The 19,696-nt window shown below is 44.9% G+C and overlaps 1 protein-coding gene across 1 annotated transcript in view; it reads right to left on the reverse strand.

Annotated features, from left to right (window-relative positions):
- Positions 1 to 18,571, reverse strand: part of LOC120844278 — a 49,937-nt gene extending 31,366 nt beyond the window's left edge. Inside the window, exons 1-2 of the mRNA XM_040215978.1 lie at positions 18,523 to 18,571; positions 1,803 to 1,957 (exon numbers count right to left, since the gene is read on the reverse strand). Coding sequence (XP_040071912.1) covers positions 1,803 to 1,957; positions 18,523 to 18,571 — 204 coding nt within the window. The remainder of the gene's footprint in view (positions 1 to 1,802; positions 1,958 to 18,522) is intronic.
- Between the last annotated feature and the right edge of the window lie 1,125 nt (positions 18,572 to 19,696).

A 19,696-nucleotide genomic window follows, 5' to 3' on the forward strand; every position in this document is an offset into this window, starting at 1 on the left:
CTTCAGTCGAGGTCCTCTTTTAAAGACTACCTATGAGTTGAGAATCTCTCTCCTCAAGACTTTCATGAAGTTTCCCGATAAAGACTCCATATGGGCCATGGGCGAGTGCTACGGCGCCTGTCTGGCGAGAAATCCCGGCTCAGTTCTGTAAAGCCGGGGTCACACTGCGTATTCATCACACAAAAGACAGCCTGAGTACAGATTTGAACGTGAGTTACGGCGGGGTTCCTACTTTGAACCACGAATAATGCGGTGACTCGTGTTTGCGGACTATCGTCTGTATGATGTATGAGGAGTGTGACCCGGCTTAATGAGAACCTCAACGGATGTTGTATAATAGGCAAGCGATGCATGCCATCCCCGACGCTGTTTACGTGATGGTGTTCAAAGGGCTCCAGACTGGCGGGCCGGGAATGTCGGCTTCGGCATCGGATACGCTGGAGGAGTCAACAAGTGTTCACACCGACGGGAATGTGGGCTTCGAAACCGGGCACGTGGAGGCAAAGCCAAAGATTCTCAGCAACCAGTAAACTGTATGGAAAGACTTCGAGCGCGTGGCAACGCAGTGGTGCGCTGGAATTACCACTCGTGCGGCAGGCACAATACTTGCGGTGCAAAAACGCGGATAAGAGACAGAAAAACCACGAGGACCATTTGTTCACCGCCAGCCTCGAGCCTTGAGGCTACAGTTTTGGTTTCCCTCCTTTATGTGTTCGGAACGAACTGACTTAGAATTGAGTAACCTGGAAAACAAAGCCCATCTGTGTGTGTGTGTGTTATTTTGTTTAGCATGAAAGCGTTAAGAAGCTCGTGTTGCAGAAAAGCCGGCGACGGCGTGAGTGTCGGTGGGTCGAGAAACTTCTGATTGGTCGAGAGGGTCATGACGTCACAGACACATGGCCTCGCGCTTCAGTTTTAGACAACCCACAACGCTCACGTGAAACGGGACGTAACGAGTGTAATAAAAGTGATTAAAACCATGACATGTAATTCGATTAAAGGTCGCCAAACGTCTCCGATTGTGTCACTTTATGATACAATTAATTTTCCTTAAAAAAAATTAAAGAATTTTAGGCGAGATTTCAACCCACGACGCTTTGGTTGCCAGCCAGAGACTCTACTGACTAGGCCACACAGACTTATTTTTTATTTATTGCAGATTTTTACATGGACAATACGGACACTTCTGACCCTCTAAGAAAAAGTTGCATGCTGGCAACGTTGAAGGGTTTAAAGAGCGCCACCTCCTGGACATTCGGCTCGAGGGAAGACGTTAAAATTGTATCAGCATAGGCCACGCAGACACGCTTTCACTGCTTTTGCGTTTCACTCTCGAAAGCGAAGCTTAAGCGTCCTCCTGAAATTTTTTTTGACGTTGTGGACGATTTTGGGGAAAGGGTATAAAAGCGTTGTATGAAATACATTTTGTTCGCTGTGTTTGAGACACTTGTCTGTCACCTTTCTTCTGTCCCTTCTAATATATCTTTAAGTTTCCTTCCCAGTCTGAGGGCTAACATCATGATTATTACGCACCAGCTCGCCTGCACGTTGACTATCTTTTATATTCATTTTTACCAATTAGAAAGTTAATGAACATTTTAGGTAATTATTCGACTTGTCGCGACAATTAGCCTCCTTTGCATCGTCGTGTAACTCACCTGCACAGCCCACATTGGTGTAGCTTTCACGTTTTTTTGTTTATTTTTTTTTGTTTTATTTTTAAGAACTATCTGTAGAGCCTAGAAACACCGTGTATGACATGGCGTCGTAGGCTTCGCGGAGAAAACAAGAACAGGTCTTACCGTACCGGACACCCCAGTTGAAAGGCTAATATGATGAGCGTTACAATATTCATACAAATATCTCTCAGCGGAAGTATTAAGGGCGCCTGAGTCTGCATGGTAATTTCCGCCCTCGATGATGGAACACGCATTGTATTTGCGAGTTCCGCTTGCCCCTGTAATGGAATACATTTTTTTATTTGAATCTCCAAGAGCGTGCCAAAGTACCAAAAGCCTCACCGAAAGTACGTAATAAACACCAGCTAGAAGACGCGATTTGCACTTTTAAACTCATTTGATTGCCGCATACTTCCTAAAAGTTGTGTTAGCTGTTTGATGTTTTATTTTATACAATACTACCTCACGGTAAGGTCAAAGTATATCACAATTTGTGTTTCACCTGTCAGGCTTCGCCAGGGTAATAAACTTGTTTCGCGTCCTATTCCGCCCATACATCAAATGTGCTCCTGAAGTGGCTACAGATGACGTCACAGATGCCTGAGTGTCATCACTGCTGCATGTCGCGATGCTGGCGGTTGGTCGTGGAGATGCTGGCGAAAAGCACGAGCGAACGCTAGTGTCGCTGTCGTCACGGCGTCCCAACTTCCGGCTGCTCTAGCTTCCGTGAACTGTCACAATGGAGAGCGTAGCTTCCGTGGACTGTCACAATGGAGAGCGACCTGCAGTAGAACAGGCGTCTGCTACATACACCACAGCTGCTACATACACCGCCAGGATCGCGACCGGCGACAGCATGACACTGGTATGACGTCACCAGACAGAAATCGAGGGACCACCCTTTTGGGACGCGGTAAACCACTGCGGTCGCAGACGATTCCAGGCCCGCTCTCCATGCAGAGCTGCACGGCCGGTCCCTTTCCCACGCGCTCGCGGCAGCGCGCCAGCAGATTCCTTGTACCGGCGCGCTGGCGGCGCGGTCACGCAGCGCCATGGGGTGGCCCTCCTTGGAACTGACGCGCAGTGGCTAATGGGAGCCTCGTTCCTTGAAACTATGACACGCGCCAGCCAAATGAACCGAAGCCGAAATTAATCCAATTTCGGCTTCACTGCATTTCAATGGGAGAACGAAAACTAGGTGACGTTTGGACATTTTGCGCGGCTTCAAAGCTGAAAGCCATCAGATCGCGGCTTCACTTGGAGAAAGGAGTTTAGGTGCCGTTTGGCGGGGCTTCAAAGCTGATGACGTCGGCTCGCTCCATGGGACAGTTAATGATTTCGAATTAAAATTAACCGATGTTTAATAAGTAAAGGTAACTAAAGGCGTTGACTAGCCACAAAAAGAATAAAACAAACTCGGGACAAAGGACGACGTCGTCCCTTGTCCCGAGTTTGTTTTATTCTTTCTGTGGCCATTCAATGTTATCAACAGGCTCTTCAATTAATGTGGACTAAAGGCACCTCGGTGAAATAAAAAATAATACTAATATTTAACTTTTATGGCACAAAACGTACACTTAAAATATGTTTTAGCATACTTTCAATATCTCAAGTATACTTTTCAAATACTTCTCGTGTAATTCAAAATGTAATGGTACGATTCGTGCGTCAACCCAGTGGGGCATGCTGAGGCCTGCTTGCTTAACGTATAATGTTTAATATAGAATACATAAAAAATGTACTATATACTATGAAAAGTGTCGCACAAAGGTGCAAAGTCAGTATATTTTAGTGTATTACGTTTTACCGTCTGTAGCATCTAAAATAGAGACAAAACAAACAACCAAAAGAGCTCAGTTAAAAGGAGTTGACATCAGTAAGCAGTAAACGATACTGTATCGGTTGCAAATGATATCTGTACGAACCCGAGTTGTATCGGTGCCCGTCTGAGCATGACATCCATAAAGCCGTGAAAATTTATTTAGGCGCTAAAGGAAACTCAAATAAAATATGTGGCATCTAAAGTAATCGAGAGGTGACATCTTTAATTAATGCTATATTTAATGAAGACTAAAGATATTTGTTTCGTGAAATCGCTCAAGTACTTCCAGGACCATTGCCAAAAAGTAACGCACCGCCATTATTGAGACCCATAGTTTACGACTTACCATTTGTTTTATTGTTTGACGAGACTGCAAGCAAGCTGGAAGCTGTAAATAAAGCGGAACGTTGAAGTTTATAAATATAAAACTTTGGTAGGGGCCAGTTGGTACGTATCAATTAAAAAGTTAAAAGGCGATTGTCCTTGCTATACGTGTGTATCCTTTCGTCCTGTTTCAGTTTGCGCCTTTTCACTTTTTAATTAATAAATACTTCAGCAATATGGAGGCAACGTCAAACCTGCAACCGGCGAAGCTACAAATGAAGAAACGCGAACAGCCCGGCCCATTTTTAAATGTTACTATTGCTGTCAAAACCACCAGAAACAGGCATTCGAACAAAGTAAGCCTAACCACATCTCACAGGAGTAAACAACTTTGGAAAGCATAAAAAAGGGTTCTTGAGCTAAGAAAAAAAAACAAAAAAACAAAAATAAATAAAGTCGCATATATGTATGTATATATATATATATATATATATATATATATATATATATATATATATATACATACATATGAATAAACTAGTAATAGGGTTGTGTTACATTAATTATTTACCAAATGCCTGATTTATTCTGTGCTCTGTCAACTGCTCTTTTTCATAACAAAATAAATAATACTAATACTCTTACAGAATATTGCTGGAGACAATACAAAAATAACTTGCGAAATACAGCATGACTGCTCGTTTCAGTTAAAGACGCTCCCAAAAGGGAAATCTTAGATCAGCTATACTTTTTTTTCGAGAATAAAATTGAGTGTCACCAGGAGTAGAAATTGCTTTGCTGACTATTTCTCGAAACAGCAGAGTGCTAATCCTCCTCCCTTCGCCTTCCTCCCCTCCCGATAGCAGGCGGCTTTCGCATACTGCCATCCAGGGTTGTAAAGTACCTAGGTACAAGTAACTGTAAATCGGTATCTAGGTACTTTGGTTGTACCTGAGGTACAAACCTAGGTACTTTCATTTCTCAGTATCTGTATCTGTATCTTAGGTACATTTTCCAGTAACTTGTAGCTAAGTGAAGTTACTTTTTACAGGTACTTTTCTATTCACTTCGTCAAAATCGTAGAAAATACAATATAACATAGAACTTAAAATAAATTATAATTACAGTCGTCAAGCAATTTAACTTCACGTAGTGTTTCCACGCAATAAATCAAACTCAAATTTTGCACTTTACAAAACTGAAAATGTTTGTGAAGAAAAAATAATGGGAGGACGAATAACCTTCGCCTTTAAGAGTTGAACGCGATAAGGTTATCGGGCCCCGTTCGCATGGCCTTCTCAATCGCTTCTCCTGCTCTTGAGTCACACAACGACCTAGTTTTTAGGATACAACACTCCCGGCGATCGAGGAGCTTTTGCCAGTGCTTTGATGCCATTTTACCCCGCAAGGTTTATTTATGTGTTTGCTCGGCACGCGCTAACAACACTCGATGCGATAATGCCTTTACCCTGACACAGACAGACATCGAGGCTCTCTAATGACGGCAGGATCGCAGTGCCATTCCCAAGCCCTCTGTTGCCTAGTCGGTAGCATGTCTGGCTTGCAACCGAAGGGTCGTGGGTGCGATCCTGCGTAAATTCTTCAAATTTTTCTTTGAATTAGTTTATGAAGTGGGATCATTTGAAACATGCGGTGACAATCAATTCGTATGTATTTAACCACCTTCATTCCACGCATGACGTCATGTTTCACATGAGTGTTGTGGGTTGTTTGAAATTCCCGCGCAAAGTCATGTGGCTGTGACGTCCCGACCCTATCGACCATTCAGGAATTTCCCGTCACGCCACCGACGCCACCGACATCCGACAGATTTTCTGTGACCCGAGCTCGCAAACGCGCTCGCCGTTAAAATATTCTCTGCCTTCCTAAAAACGAAAGAAAAAATGTGAAAGCTTGAAGACTTTCGCTCGTCGTTCCGTTGCTAAGGTTAGGTGCGTGTGCACTCGACTTTTCGTTTCTCCATGCCGCCGACGTCTTCTGGGCCCGCCAATGGCTTCGATGCCAGTGCTGGCGCTGAAGGGCAAGCCACGTCAACAAGCGAGTTTGAGCGGGACGTCGTAAACAGTGGAAGCTGTGTCCTCGGTGAGCCAATTGGAGCGTGAGAGTAAGGCACGTGAGGACTCAACTCCAATCCTTTCAGCAAGTGCTCGGCATTATGGAGGAGCAAGCGAGGTCTAATGTGGTTGCTGACGCCATCTCTTCAAGCTGTGAAGGATATTCGCCCACGCCTGTCTTCACGCGGTGAAACTCTACATACGATTGCCTCAAATCGCTTCACGGAATGCTTGTTCACAGTGAGGAAAAGTTGAAGGAAGTTTGTGAGAATTTTAAAATTTCGCGATTCACGAAGTCAGACATTGATTTTATTGATGAGTATGTTCAGGTGTTTACACCTCTCGCACAAGCCATAACTTGCACAAAAACAGCATGTTTATGGCATATCTCCTGCCTACAGTGGCTTCACTTCACAAAAAATGTCCGCGTTGCTGACGGAGAACTTGAGGTACTGCCGCCCGGTGGTCGAGAGCTTAATCACGGCGATCAATAAGAGGTTTGCAGGTATGGAGGAAGAAAAACATTTGATAATATCAGCCGTATGCCATCCAAAATTTAAGGTTGCATTGATAGACAACGAAGTGGAACGGGAAGCGGGCCTGGGATTATCTAAAGAAAGAACTTATGCGAACATCAACTATAGAAAAAGCGTCGTCAGGCGAACAAAGCGGTGAGGATGAAGAAGACTGTAAGCACTTCATTAACTTCGAAACATCGTCCTCATCTGCTTCATGAGGACAGTAGTTTGTACAGTACACCGAACTTGCTCCGACAAGAAGTCTGGACTGTCTCAAGCACATGCCGCTTCTGAGACGCGTGTTCTTAAAATTCAACACGGGGCTTCCAAGCAGTGCGGCGCTGGAGCGCGTTTTTAGCATAGGAGGAACAATTGCTACCAAACTGCGATCGAAGATGTCGGATGAACATTTCGAAGAAGTCCTGATTCTGAGGTCAAATCGAGCACTCAAGTGAAAAAGACAAAGTCTTCGAATGCTCTGGTGAGAGCGTTTTGCCTTATTTCTCCCATTGGCACCAATAAAGCACGTTTATCAAACTTGTTTTGGTGTACATCCCAGTATACAAAGGATTCACTTTCAATATTAATGTGACAAATTTGAGAAAAAACTTGACGTGAAAATAAAATGCACCTTTGAAGTAACTGTGCCGGTACCTAGGTACATTTTTAAGCAAGTAGCTAGATACACACCTAGGTACATTTTCGTATGAGTAACTGTAACTGTATCTTAGGTACATTTTTGAAGTAACTTTTACAACCCTGCCATCGTAGCCCCCAGCCCCCAGCAACGACATTCTCAATTGGCAAATTCCTAGGTGGATGAATAGCGCTACGAAGGACATATTAAAGTTGCCAAAGCAGGTTGTGGTGTCTGTACTAGATGACTCAACAACAACGTGTTGAGTCATCTGATAATTCAGCTACAGTAGCAGCACAGTCAAGCGATCGCGCAGCAACCCTCAAAAATTATGGTTTGTTCAGATTTTTTTACATGCGTTAGTGCACATTCTTCAGGCTGTATTTATAAACAAGCTACAGAATCCGAGAAGTAGAACCCTCGCCAAGCCACACTAAAGCCGTAGCCGGAAATCAAACGAGCAAAAATGTCGTTCTTACTTTATGTTTTAGTTATTACGATGTTCACGACAGCACTGCAAGAACAGCTGCATTAATGAATTCAGTTTGATCGGAAATTCCAGAAAGACAGTGAAAAGGCCAGAGTATATTATACCCTATTCTGGAACATCTGTTCATAATGCATTTAGCGTGTGACAGATTGAAGCAAAGCTAGTTGGTTCATTGCTTAATGTAAAATAAGGGTTAGAGAGAGATAGAAAAGACATACACGCCGCTGGACTAGCAAGTTTAATGAGATCGTTGTTTTCTTAATCTATATTGAGTTTCACCTGCTCGTTTTCCTTATCTACACCTACATTACATTAAATTTAATCGAGAAACTTCTTCCGCTTCTTCTAGTCTTATAACCGAGCATCTTCCTCGTATTTCATTTGTCCTCCATGGGTGCGGACCCTCTAAGACGGGAAACACTCCTTGTAGTAACTTGCGCAATTGTCCGTCTTTGCGTCAATAGCAAGGGCCTCCAGGATTTGTCGGGCGAACTTGTTGTGGTTTCTTGCCTTGAAGTTAGACTAGAAAATTCTGGCACATACTGAGACGTTCCGCAATGGGCGGGTAGGTGCCCTGCTGCTGTGATGGACCTCACTGAAGCTGCATGTTCCCTCGTTCGGTCATTAATGCACCTTCCAGTATGCCCATGTCAATGTTATGTTGCAACATAACATTGACCACATCACAGTGGGATTTAGTATAAACCACTTTCTCGCATTTCGTGTGCTTGATCTTGTGAGATACCTTGCAGTTTGTTTTTTCTTTGTTGATTTCATTGTTTAGCCTCCGGCTCATGAAATTTGCCTTATTGGGCGCAGAGCATATCACCTGAACGCCCTGCGGGCCAGCAATATTTTTTTCTTATATTGATGAGTGAGCCCTTTGATATAGGGCGTTACAAGAAAAAGTGTTCGAGGCTTCTTCATTGGTGCTTTGTCATTAACCTCAGGTCGGCACCTGATTTTCTTGAAAATATTTTCTTCTATTGATAGCAGGAGTTCTCTGGGCCGCAGGGGTCGGCGACCTTTTGCGACGGCGGGCCACGTCATCACGAAGCCGATACGGAGGGGACCGGACGGCAAGTTGCTAAGGCGAAGGGGGGGGGGGGGGGGGGCGGCAACTAAAACAAAAAAAAAAAAGGCAAAAGGAAGTGAGGACGTCCTCTGCCATAAATTGAGGATGCCTGACAATGCAAATTGGAATCGCTGCTTGTCCCTGTTTGACACCGTTTGTGGTCCTAACTTCCGAGTGGTTCTTGGGTCTGTGAAAAAGCTACCGGGGGCCGCATATAGCTGCCCCATGGGCCGCATGCGGGCCGTGGATTGCCGACCCCTCCTTTAGGCTAACACGCATCCTGGAGCCTAGAGATTTGCGTGGCAAAACTTCGCCCCGCCTGATGTTAGCATGACCTTCTAAGGTCAGAATAGAGTGCTGTGGTGGCAACTCCTCGTTTGACATTTTTTTAATGTTCGAACCCAAAATGAAAAAAAGAAAAAAATCTTTTGAAGACCTTGCTAGATATCTCCAGCACACGTGTCCTGGCGTGACGTCTAAGGGTAGATCCAAGAATTTAATGGATTTGTGCACAAGTTCACGAGTGAAGTCAAGATCCGAGCAGCTTTGTTTGAAACATTGCATCGCGACTCCTTTCACCCGTTGATTAGATCAATTACCTCATTGTTTGACAATATTAGAAAATCATCTACATACCTGAAGATGGACTCAACTTTGGGATACTTTAAGCGTTCTTGGATGGCAAGTCTGCATGCTCGAGGTACAAATCACTGAGGGGCTACCGGGAATGCTATGCAGATGCCACTTTTTTACATGTTGTTGGTTTTTGATGTGTAACTACCGTCGCCTTAGGTTGACGCTTAAAAGTACTAAGAGTCTGTCTATGTTAATGCAGGTCTCTTTTTTAGCGGTTAGGGTACCTTGTTCTTCAACGATGTTTCGAATAACCTTTAGAAGGTTTGCATGCGGGATGAAATAATACATGTCCTGTGTGTTGATGGAAAACCCTGAAGCGATGTCACATCCATATTCTTGAAGAAAAGTGATTACATGCACTTTCCGGGTAATCAATCTTGAATGTGTCTTGTACTTGAACAGTAGACAGATGTTTATCTAAAGAGGTCGACACGTGGGCTCGCCAGCTGTTCCTTTTAGAAACTATGGCGAAAAAAAAAAAAACACCTTCGTGCGTTTTTGCAGAGAAAAATACCGATAGTTGCTTTCTTTTGTTTTGTTTTAAATTCTGGAAATGAAACTGCACGCCTATTTTGTTCTTTTGTTTGTGGTACACAAATATCAATACGGGGGCCTGCGGCTTTATCAATCTGTTTTTGTCCAGCTTTTTCTACACTCCTCCAGTATCATGTACATAATACCTGATGAAAATATAAATAAAATAAAATTCAAATTCAGGGTTTTTAATCAGCATTTTAAAACAAGATCACACAGATTTTATATCAAACTTACATATAGGCCGTTTATGATTTATTTACGCTCTGATGTGTTAACTGCACAAATCCTGATAACGTAGAGTCTTTACAATAGAAAACTGCTTACGACTTTGCGCTGACCATGATAGACGAACGCCGTTATTTGTGTATGCGTCTAATTTCCAAAAACTGCAGTCAAGCTATTGGCACTCGCCCATTGATTGAGTAACTTATAAAGGAACAAAGAAGCCTATATATAATTTTAAGAAATAAATAAAAGAATATAAATTATGCGATCAAAAATGACTGGTTGACAAACTCTAGTACGTCCTATACTTAAATACGTAAACATTGGTTTTCGCACATGTTGTCAACTATTCAGTCTTGGGTAAGTTACTTTTAAAAAGTAATTCGTTACAGTTAAGTTACTTTCAGAAAAAAAAGTTGCGAAATTACCGTTACAGTTACCGCTACAAAAAAGTAACTCGTTACAGTTACAGTTACTTTTAAAAAGTAACGACGTTACTTTTCCGTTACTTTTCTATAACACCAACAATTTTAGGAAACACTAGAAAACGTCCCTCACCAAGTTTTATTACATAAAATTAAAAAAGTATGCTTTTTACTTCATATCGTAACTTTTCAGCGGTTGCTTCTCGAAATTAGTGTATGAAAATTTCTTTCGTTAGATTGCGAACACGTCCCTGCCCTTGCTAAACAGACCCCGCGCAACCAGAGCAACAAGCAAACCCCGCGCAAAGAGCAGTAAATCTTGCCTCGACTTCTGACACCACGCCGGAGTAGGGGCGGAGATCGAAATACGAAACATTCGCTGTGCCCTCCTCGTATATCGTTGTTTCAGGGTTGATTCACCCAATTAAAAACGTTTCTGCAGAAAAAAAAAAAACGCAACATAGACAGTGTTTCAAGATACTAAGATGTAAGTGTTCAGTCACAAAGTACTAGCGCTTGCGTAAAGATAACTTGATTTTTTTTTTCTTCACATCTACACGTGGCTGTATTTGGGCCGTGACTCGTGAGGAAGAACGCGTTCACAAGTTTGTGCAAGCCCAACTTGACACTCCAAATGTCGGAACAGGCAATTTGGGAAGTGTAAGGAATTGCTTTATTGTCCTCGTTCAATGATATATTATTCATAAAAAAAACTAGAAATTAACGACAGAAGTAACGCCGTTACTTTCGTCGTTACCACAGAAAAAAGTAATAGAACTACAGTTACAAGTTACATTTTTAAGAGTAACTCGTTACAGTTACAAGTTACCGAAAAGTAACGAAGTTACAGTAACACGTTAGTAGTAACGCGTTACTACCCAAGACTGCAAGTATTACCAGTTGAAAAGAATATAAAAATAGCCGCAAGATTCACATGCGAAAAATGAAGTAGAAACTCTATTCCCTGTCTAAAATTTGCCAGCAGTTTATAGATGTGACCCCTTGAAAGCCGCTCATGGTCAAGAAATCCAACGTGTCAAGAGATCCAACAGTCCCGTGAACGCAAAGTCTAAAGTCCAACAAATAAAGGGATTCAGCATGGGTCAAGAGGTCTAACAAGTGAAAAGATCTAAGTAAATATATTCAATATGGGTCAAGAAAGTCGGAATCCTAGAAATAGGAGGGAGGGATCAAATCTCAAGCTTTTATTCAAAGTGGTTAACGAAAATATTAATATTTTAATAACCAGTATAGGAAGAGCTAGGTACGATCACGGCAAAGCCCCGAGGTAACCATAAATGTTATACGCTTTTTTTTTTTTTTGGTGCCATATTTAATTTTTTTTCTGCCCAGTTCCACTAGCACGTTCGCTCTTTAGGGGGAATGAAACATCGCTTTAATCTAGCTTCCTCATATATTCCAGAATAACAGAACTCGCGTAGCGGGGGGGGGGGGGGGGGGGGGGGGGGAGGGGGAAGTCGAACCAACCCTTCCCCTCTCCCCCGAAATGTCAAAGTAACCCCCCCCCCCTCCCCGCACCCGAAATGTCAAAGCTACCCCCCCCCCCCCCCCTCCCCCCCTGGAGCCCGCTCGCTCCCCTGCTCACGCAGTCGGTTTTGCACGGGGCACGGAGCAAAGGGGAAGCGCGGACTGCTTCAAACTTATATGCTTTCGGGAAAAATGTTTGTGGGGTAGAAAATTCTAAAATAAATAAATTATAAAATATTTCTTCATTCATGTTTATTTGATGGGATGCGACACTTGATCTCAGATATATAGAGAACGGGTATTTCGAAATATTTGTGGCGTAAAGGATGGCAATTTCAAGTCAAAGTATAAGAAACTATCCTCATTGGAAATACACAGTTCAATCAAACCAAAGTGAACATAATAAAACGAACGTATGGTGATATTCTAAAACGTCAGTGTTGTAAGAAATATTAAATTAATTGTAAAAAAAATTCCACTGTAAGCCACGGCTGCTGCTGTGCTCACACACACCTTTTGCACTGATTAGAATTACGTGCTTCCGACTAGAAATTACTGCGAAAAAAAAGTAACTGTGACTAGTAATTTCAAGAGGCGATTTACAGGCTCTCTGGCCATCTTGTGCAGCCTCCTGCGTTCACGGCAACGAATATCCAGGACGTCCTCCGCTCGTACTTCACTGTCGGTACTTCACTGTCGCAGTGAACATTTAAAAACACTAGACCGAGCAGTAGCTCATTCAAAGTTGACATACACGGCCACCAGCCATGCAGCATATCCTTTGATTTCATTTCTGCAATACTTTGACTGAGGCGCTCATTTGAAGTAGATGCTCTGAGGTATGTTTAGAACTGTCGTAATGAAGAGACCGAGCGCTCAGCTTCCGTGTTTCTTTCGTTTACCATCGCCTACTGATGCAATGTACTGGGGGGGGGGGGGGGGGGGGATTGGGCCTCGTTGGGCAGAATGTATCCCCTTTCGCCCTTTTTTCCCAAAACCTTGTGTTCAAAACAAACAAACAAACAAACCAAGAAACAAACAAACACACTTGGGGGCTGTTTATTAAGATATCCCACAAAAAAGAATAACAAGTGCGACTGAGTTGGCAGTGCATTTTCCTTTCATGTGGAGATCCAGGCATTGACTCTTCACGCGGAAGGAATCCCGTGATAAAAGATAATTTTAACCTTTGCTAGCTGTTCTGGCAATGTTTGATTCCTTCGTACATGGTAAAGGGGCGACGCCACTATTTTTGTACTTTCGATAAATATCGCTTAAAATGATTCATTGACATTTAAGACATAGGAAATACGCGTTTGATATTTTCGGCTCGCAATGGCAGTCGCCAAGAAAGATTGAGAAAACCGAGTAGCGTTCACCGCCTCAACTCGTAGCCAGAACAAGCGGTCATGTGATGCGGAAGCATTGATATGCCGCCAGTGTCTATATACCACATACCCACGCACTGAGGCTGGCAGGGGACTGGGCACGCGCTGAGTTCCACACATTAGAAAGTTTTAGAATAGGGAACAACAACACTAGGGGGCCTTTGCGCATGCGCAGAACCCAAGCCATTTTGGGGGTTAGCGTTCGCCCCTAACGCAGAATTCTCGAGACCCTTAATGGGGCCCTGCAATTCTATTAAATGTCTACCTTTTTTCGCGGTTTCTACATTTCTTGTGGTTCGGGCAACCCACCGGGCAAAGAGAGATTAACTAAATATCAGAGCGGCATATTTTAACCGGACGACGCGAGCCTTCTCCTAATACGGGGGCGCCCCGTAGTGTCGAACGTGCGCGGGACGTGACGAAATTGTAACGTTGTCGGTCCTGGTCAGCTCCTGCTTTACGACTTCTTTGAGACGTACGGAGAATTCTCTGGAGCGGGAAAAAGGGGGAAAGATCCGGTTAGGCTGGCTAGGTCAGGTCCGTCGGGCAGCCGCGTGTTTGCGTGGCGTGGTATGATCACCACATGTCCTCGTACGGTACTACTGCATACGATGATGATGATGTAATGATGATGATGTTATGATGGTAATACTCCGCATTTCCATCGGGGATTCGGAGCTGCAACTCCGACAGACCCGGTAAATTCATGCCGGCAAGCGCAGTGGAGGGCTGAAGCAAGCAACGAGCCGTTGACGGGGACGCGGCAGCAGGGGAAGCGGCTATCAGCGTAAGGTACAGCCGATTTGCCAGTCGCTTCGCTTTTACCATTGGCTACCCAAGCCAGGACCAGGGACGTCATGAAGGAGGTTATTTTTGCTGTTCTTTCTAATTTTTATGCACATATAACTTTTAAAATAAAGCGAATTTCGAGAAAAGAAGATTTTCACTAAGTTACTGCGTTCGGTGAGCTCAGGTTCGGTGCTAACTAAAAAGCAAGCGAAAAGTCGTTGCAGGGTCCTTGTATGGCAAACAAACCTGGCGGCATCCTGCATCGCTCGCTTCAGAACAAATTTGTAATGGGCGCTGCAGTATTAACACATTAATCGGCAATGAATGGTGAATTAGGCTTTCGCTTTGGACTTACCTCATTTAAATCATAACGTATGAGCGATAATCCCGCCCTGTTTTCGAAGTTGTCTTCCGATTCTGACCGTTCTTAAGCATGATTAGACGCGGTAACTGTTGACATGACGATAACAGCGCCTCGTGAAGGAAAACGGGGAACGTTCAATATATATTTGACTCGTATTCTTGACTTTCAACATCCAAACATTAAATAATTTGCAAAATTTGCAAAAAGGAAAAAAAAAAAAAAGAAAGCAGATTGGGTTTTACCTTACCCAGTATTCGTGACACGAGCAACCCAGAGTGTTTCTTAAGCGCGAGTTTGTTACGCTTTATTATATTTTTCGCTGTATTCATTTTGCTTGTTAGCCGTATTGGCGTTGCAAGCGTGAAACGCAAGCATATGTTACGTTACGTATTGTAGACCATATTCCATAAGCCGGCAGCGCGAGTAACACTGCGCTCGTGCCCCCTAGTAGGAGGTCCCTAACGTTGGGGCCCCCTATTATAAAACTCCCTACTGTTAGTGTTTCGCTATCCCTGTCATCGCGGTGATTGGGCGCAAGCCACTAGACAAATGCACATCGAGGTATCGGTTGTCACGAGCCCGAAATTGAATGCTCACGGAGTGCTTGTGCACACTCTATGAGTCGCATTTAAATAACGTCACCACGGGGATCGCAAAGCTCGATGACCGAATCCTGGAGACAACAATGCGATCCTCGCACCTTCATCACCAAGTTTTGCGAAAGAGAAACTGAAGGATATCGTCCGCTTTTATACATGAAATTACGCGGCGAAAATAAGATTTTTGGAAAGTGGCGTTGCGTGCGAGTATGGTTGGGTTCCCCTACCCTACCGAAAAATCCGGTATAACCTTTCCCTATCCGGATTATGGAACCGGAAATTTGTTTCTGGAAACCCGAAATCCAGATTGCAGACAAAGGAATAATTTTTGAAAACCTGAACTCCAGATAGAATCCAGATAGATTTCCGGTTCCATAATCCGGATAACGAAAATTTATACCGGATTTTTCGGTAGGGTAGTGACAGTAAACTTGAGTTTGGTGAGAAACATTCCTACCCAATATCGTTGCACGGCCTCATTAATACTTCTGCCTTCTTGATTCGTTATTTTCCCTTTCACTAGCTAATGGCGCAATATCATTGGCTGCATGGACATAACTAGATGCCGAGGACTCCTCAAGCCCCGAATATCTTAAACTATCATTGATTAAGGTGTCTGCGGGCAGTCAGGTTTGCGCTAGGGTTGCTATCCAGGTTCCACGCCGCTTTCGAATCCGCCGACAACGATTAAAGTGCGCAGTTTTCTTCACGGCCGAAGCTTTTTTTTTTAGTATTGCTTCTTTTAGCACCAGCGTCTACGCTTCGTCAGATCCTTACATTACTTTTATGTCACGCCTAATGTACTCAAAAAGTAACCTTTTTGTTCCGAAACGCTCAGGACTACATCCCAGACATCAGGAAAATAGGGTTTATTTTGCAGTCTCATTATTTCGAACCCTTTGTGCCCATGAACCTCCACCTGTCTCTTGCTTTAAAATGCCACAGCATTTTAAAGTGAGACTTCTGGTCGTGACATCGGAAGGCACGCGCCGACATCACTTCCTTATAACGCGCATGCGCGGGTGGCGGGAGAGTGCGGTAGTTGCGTCGTTCTCCTCTCTTCGTTGCGCGAGTTCGAGTGTCGTGGAACGAGGCGCTCTATCAAAGTGCTGCAATCTTCTTCACAATGCCTCGCAAAAGGAACGAGCGGCCTCAAGAGGAGACAGCTGAACAGTTGCGGCGTCGTGCTGAGTACGGCCGTGCTTGGCTTTCCAAAGGGACACCCGTGAGAGAGAAAGAAAGAGAAAGAGAGAAATATGAAGAGAGAAAGAGAGAGAGAGAGAGAGCGACGTTTGGCTAGGGAGAAGGAAGCAAGGCGAGCTCGCTCTACAACAACAGAAGGTCGTGTGAAAAAACGAGAAGTCGACAAAAGGCCCAAACTACAAGCAGCAGGGCGCCACTATGCGAGGACTTTGGTTTGCTACCAACTTCATTGGCAAGCATTTTCAGTGAATGAAAATTGGCTGACATTTAATGCTTAGCTACCCGCCATGTACGGTCCGGCACAATTTAATAAGCAAAATAAAGCCTTCAGAACACCAGCAATGCTATCACATTTCGATAAAGTCTAAAGGAAAGTATGGTTGATACACAGCCCCGTTCCTTTACACCGCGCAGATTGGCCCATTCCCCTGAAACCCAAGAATTTCCGTGTAACAGTATGCTGCCTTTAATACCAGCTGAACTTACAGGAAAAACGAAGGAATGATGAAAGCCAAGACACGTACTGCTGTTTTCTCCTCTCCTTCGTTTTTTTTTTGTCTACGTTCTGCCAGAGGTCGGCATTTTAGGTCGCCCTCACTCACCCTCACCCTCACAGCCACACTCACCTAAGCCCCTCACTCACCCTCACCCTCACAGCTACACTCACTTTCAGCCCCTCACTCACCCTCACCCTCACAGTCACACTCACCTTCAGCCCTTCACTCACCCTCACTGAACCTCACGGCTTTCACGCACACCGCCCTCACGGTCCTCACGGCCCTCACGCCCCTCACGGCCCTCACCGCCCTCACGGCCCTCACGCCACTCACTCACTCATGGCCCTCACGTCACTCACCGCCCTCACGGCCCTCACCGCCCTCACGGCCCTCGCCGCCCTCACGGCCTTCACCGCCCTCACGGCCCTCACGCACTCATAGCCCTCACGCCACTCACCGCCCGCACCGCCCTCATCGCCCTCACGCCACTCACCGCCCTCACGCCACTCACCGCCCTCACGCCACTCACCGCCCTCACGCCACTCACCGCCCTCACGCGCCTCATCACCCTTGCGGCCCTCACACCCCTCACGCCCCTCACGCACTGATGGCCCTCACGCCACTCAGGCCAGCTTCAGATGGGGCAATTTCGCCCAGAAACTTTACGTCCCAAGACCAGCAACACGGGCCCCCCGCGGTCACACGCAGCAACAAATTGCTGCAATTTGCCATCGTCATCATAAAATTTTATTTTTCTTGCACTATTCAGACACAATTACGCGTTATAAACGTGTTTTTATGCATTTAAATCTCGTTAAAAATACTAGTGCACCTTTCTGAAACAGTTTATTTTAAAAAAAAACGATCGATTTCAAGCCAGAACCAAGTCTTTCGGTGTCATCATCACCGGCACGAGGTATCACGTGAAAATTTTGCGTCCCTGGTTGGATGCAGCCGCTTCAAACGCATTCGAATTGCTCCGAGTTGCTTGCTTATTTCGAGCCGGACCCGATCTCAGCAATTCGTGTCGTTCTAGGGAAAGCTATAGAGAACAACCCGCCATTACCACCAAAATTGCTGAGAAAGATGCTAGATCTGAAGGGGGCCTCACGCACTCACCGCCCTCACGAACTCATGGCCCTCACACCACCTCATGTACTCACCGCCCTCACGGCCCTCACGGCCCTCACGCCTCTCATGCCACTCACTGCCCTCACGCACTCATGGCCCTCACACCCCTCACGCACTCACCGCCCTCACACCACTCACGCACTCATGGCCCTCACGCCACTCACTGCCCTCACGCCCCTCACGCACTCATGGCCCTCATACCCCTTACCGCCCTCACCGCCCTCATGGCCCTCACGGCCCTCACGGCCCTCACCACCCTCACGGCCCTCACGGCCCTCACCGCCCTCACGGCCCTCACCGCCCTCACGGCCCTCACCGCCCTCACAGCCCCTCACGGCCCTCACTCACCCTCACACTCATGAATTTTCCTGGTTCAGAAACTCACTCACCCTCACCTCACCTGTGAAGATGAGGGTGAGTGAGGGTGAGTGAGGGCCCTCATGAGTGAGGTTTGCCGAGGTATGCGTTCTGCTGGTATTCAAGGAAGCATGTAAAACCATCCAGCTAAGCTCTAGGCCGTAACAGTATGCTGGTAACACTAGCTTGCACTGGATGCAATTATTGCACATTCGCTTACCAGTACCAAGGTGAGCATGCTGAATGTCGGAATTGTTACCTACCTGCCAACCACGTGGATGTCAGTAGAACCAGCGGCACAATAGGAGGCATCATTGGAGCGACTCTTGTACTCTACAACCAACTTCGTTAACCTTATAGCTATAAATACGTTCATAAGCCGTGAGATTACACATGGGCTGATGTCGCAATCGACGCACTTTCTTCCAAATGTCATCTTAGTTTATACCAGCTTGCGTATTGTACACGTTTCTTATGATTTATTAACCTAAAAGGTCAAAATGCAATTTCATTTAAGGACAATCATAGCGGCAAATAGACTTTGCGGTTTGCTCACCTTTTACGTCATTGCCGAAAAAAAAAAACACGTATTTTTATAGTTTCTGGTTTTGAAGCCCGAAATTCTCTATATGGCTGCTACGCATTTTGTTGAACGCTGGGTGCCTCTTTCTGCGCAAAAGGTATTGCACTATCTTGTCGGGAACATGAAAGGAACGGCGTTTGTCAGTTTGGTATGGCTCTAAAATAAGCTTTTTCCTGGAAGTCCCGTTTGCGTCAATGTCAGTATTGGATAGGGAGGGCTCAGTGTGTGTATTCTTATTTCACTGTGCTTAATGACTTGTCCATGAGAGTTCTATAGTGCCAAGCTTATTTTTTTGCCAAGTTCCGATTAATACGTAAGGAAAAAAGAGTGAGTGGCAATTTTTAATACACTCATAATTTGATTATCCATACATTAACTGCACAAATGAAGGCAGCTATAAAGCGGAACAGGCTTTTGGAAGGCCTTCCCAAAGAGGATTGCCTGTCGCGGTTTCAGTCATTCCATCATGCATCAGCAAGACCGTCATTCGGCTCAGACGTGTAATGTGTAGGAAGAACACCGCATGGAGCTTCGTGAAGAACGGGCTTATGTCGTTGATGATTAATGGGGGTCAGAGAAAAATGTCTGTGGCGACTGAAGCTTTCGTTAAATTCGCGATGAAATGATTGAAAACCCAAGCAGCTACCTTTTTTAATGCGAAAGCATTAACTGGTCCCATGGAACGAAGCCGGCTGTGTCTGTAGCAGCGAAAAACCGCCCCCAAATTTCCATTTGCCCATTGGCTGACCGAAATGGCACCTAATGTCCCATTGGCTTTGACACATCATATCAGATGCTTCGTCAGTCACAGATATGACGAAGGATGTAGAAAAGACATCTCTGTTATCGACTTT

The sequence above is a fragment of the Ixodes scapularis genome, unplaced genomic scaffold (assembly GCF_016920785.2).
Source record: "Ixodes scapularis isolate PalLabHiFi unplaced genomic scaffold, ASM1692078v2 PGA_scaffold4__175_contigs__length_147842914, whole genome shotgun sequence".
In the NCBI taxonomy this organism is placed as follows: Eukaryota; Metazoa; Arthropoda; class Arachnida; order Ixodida; family Ixodidae; genus Ixodes; species Ixodes scapularis.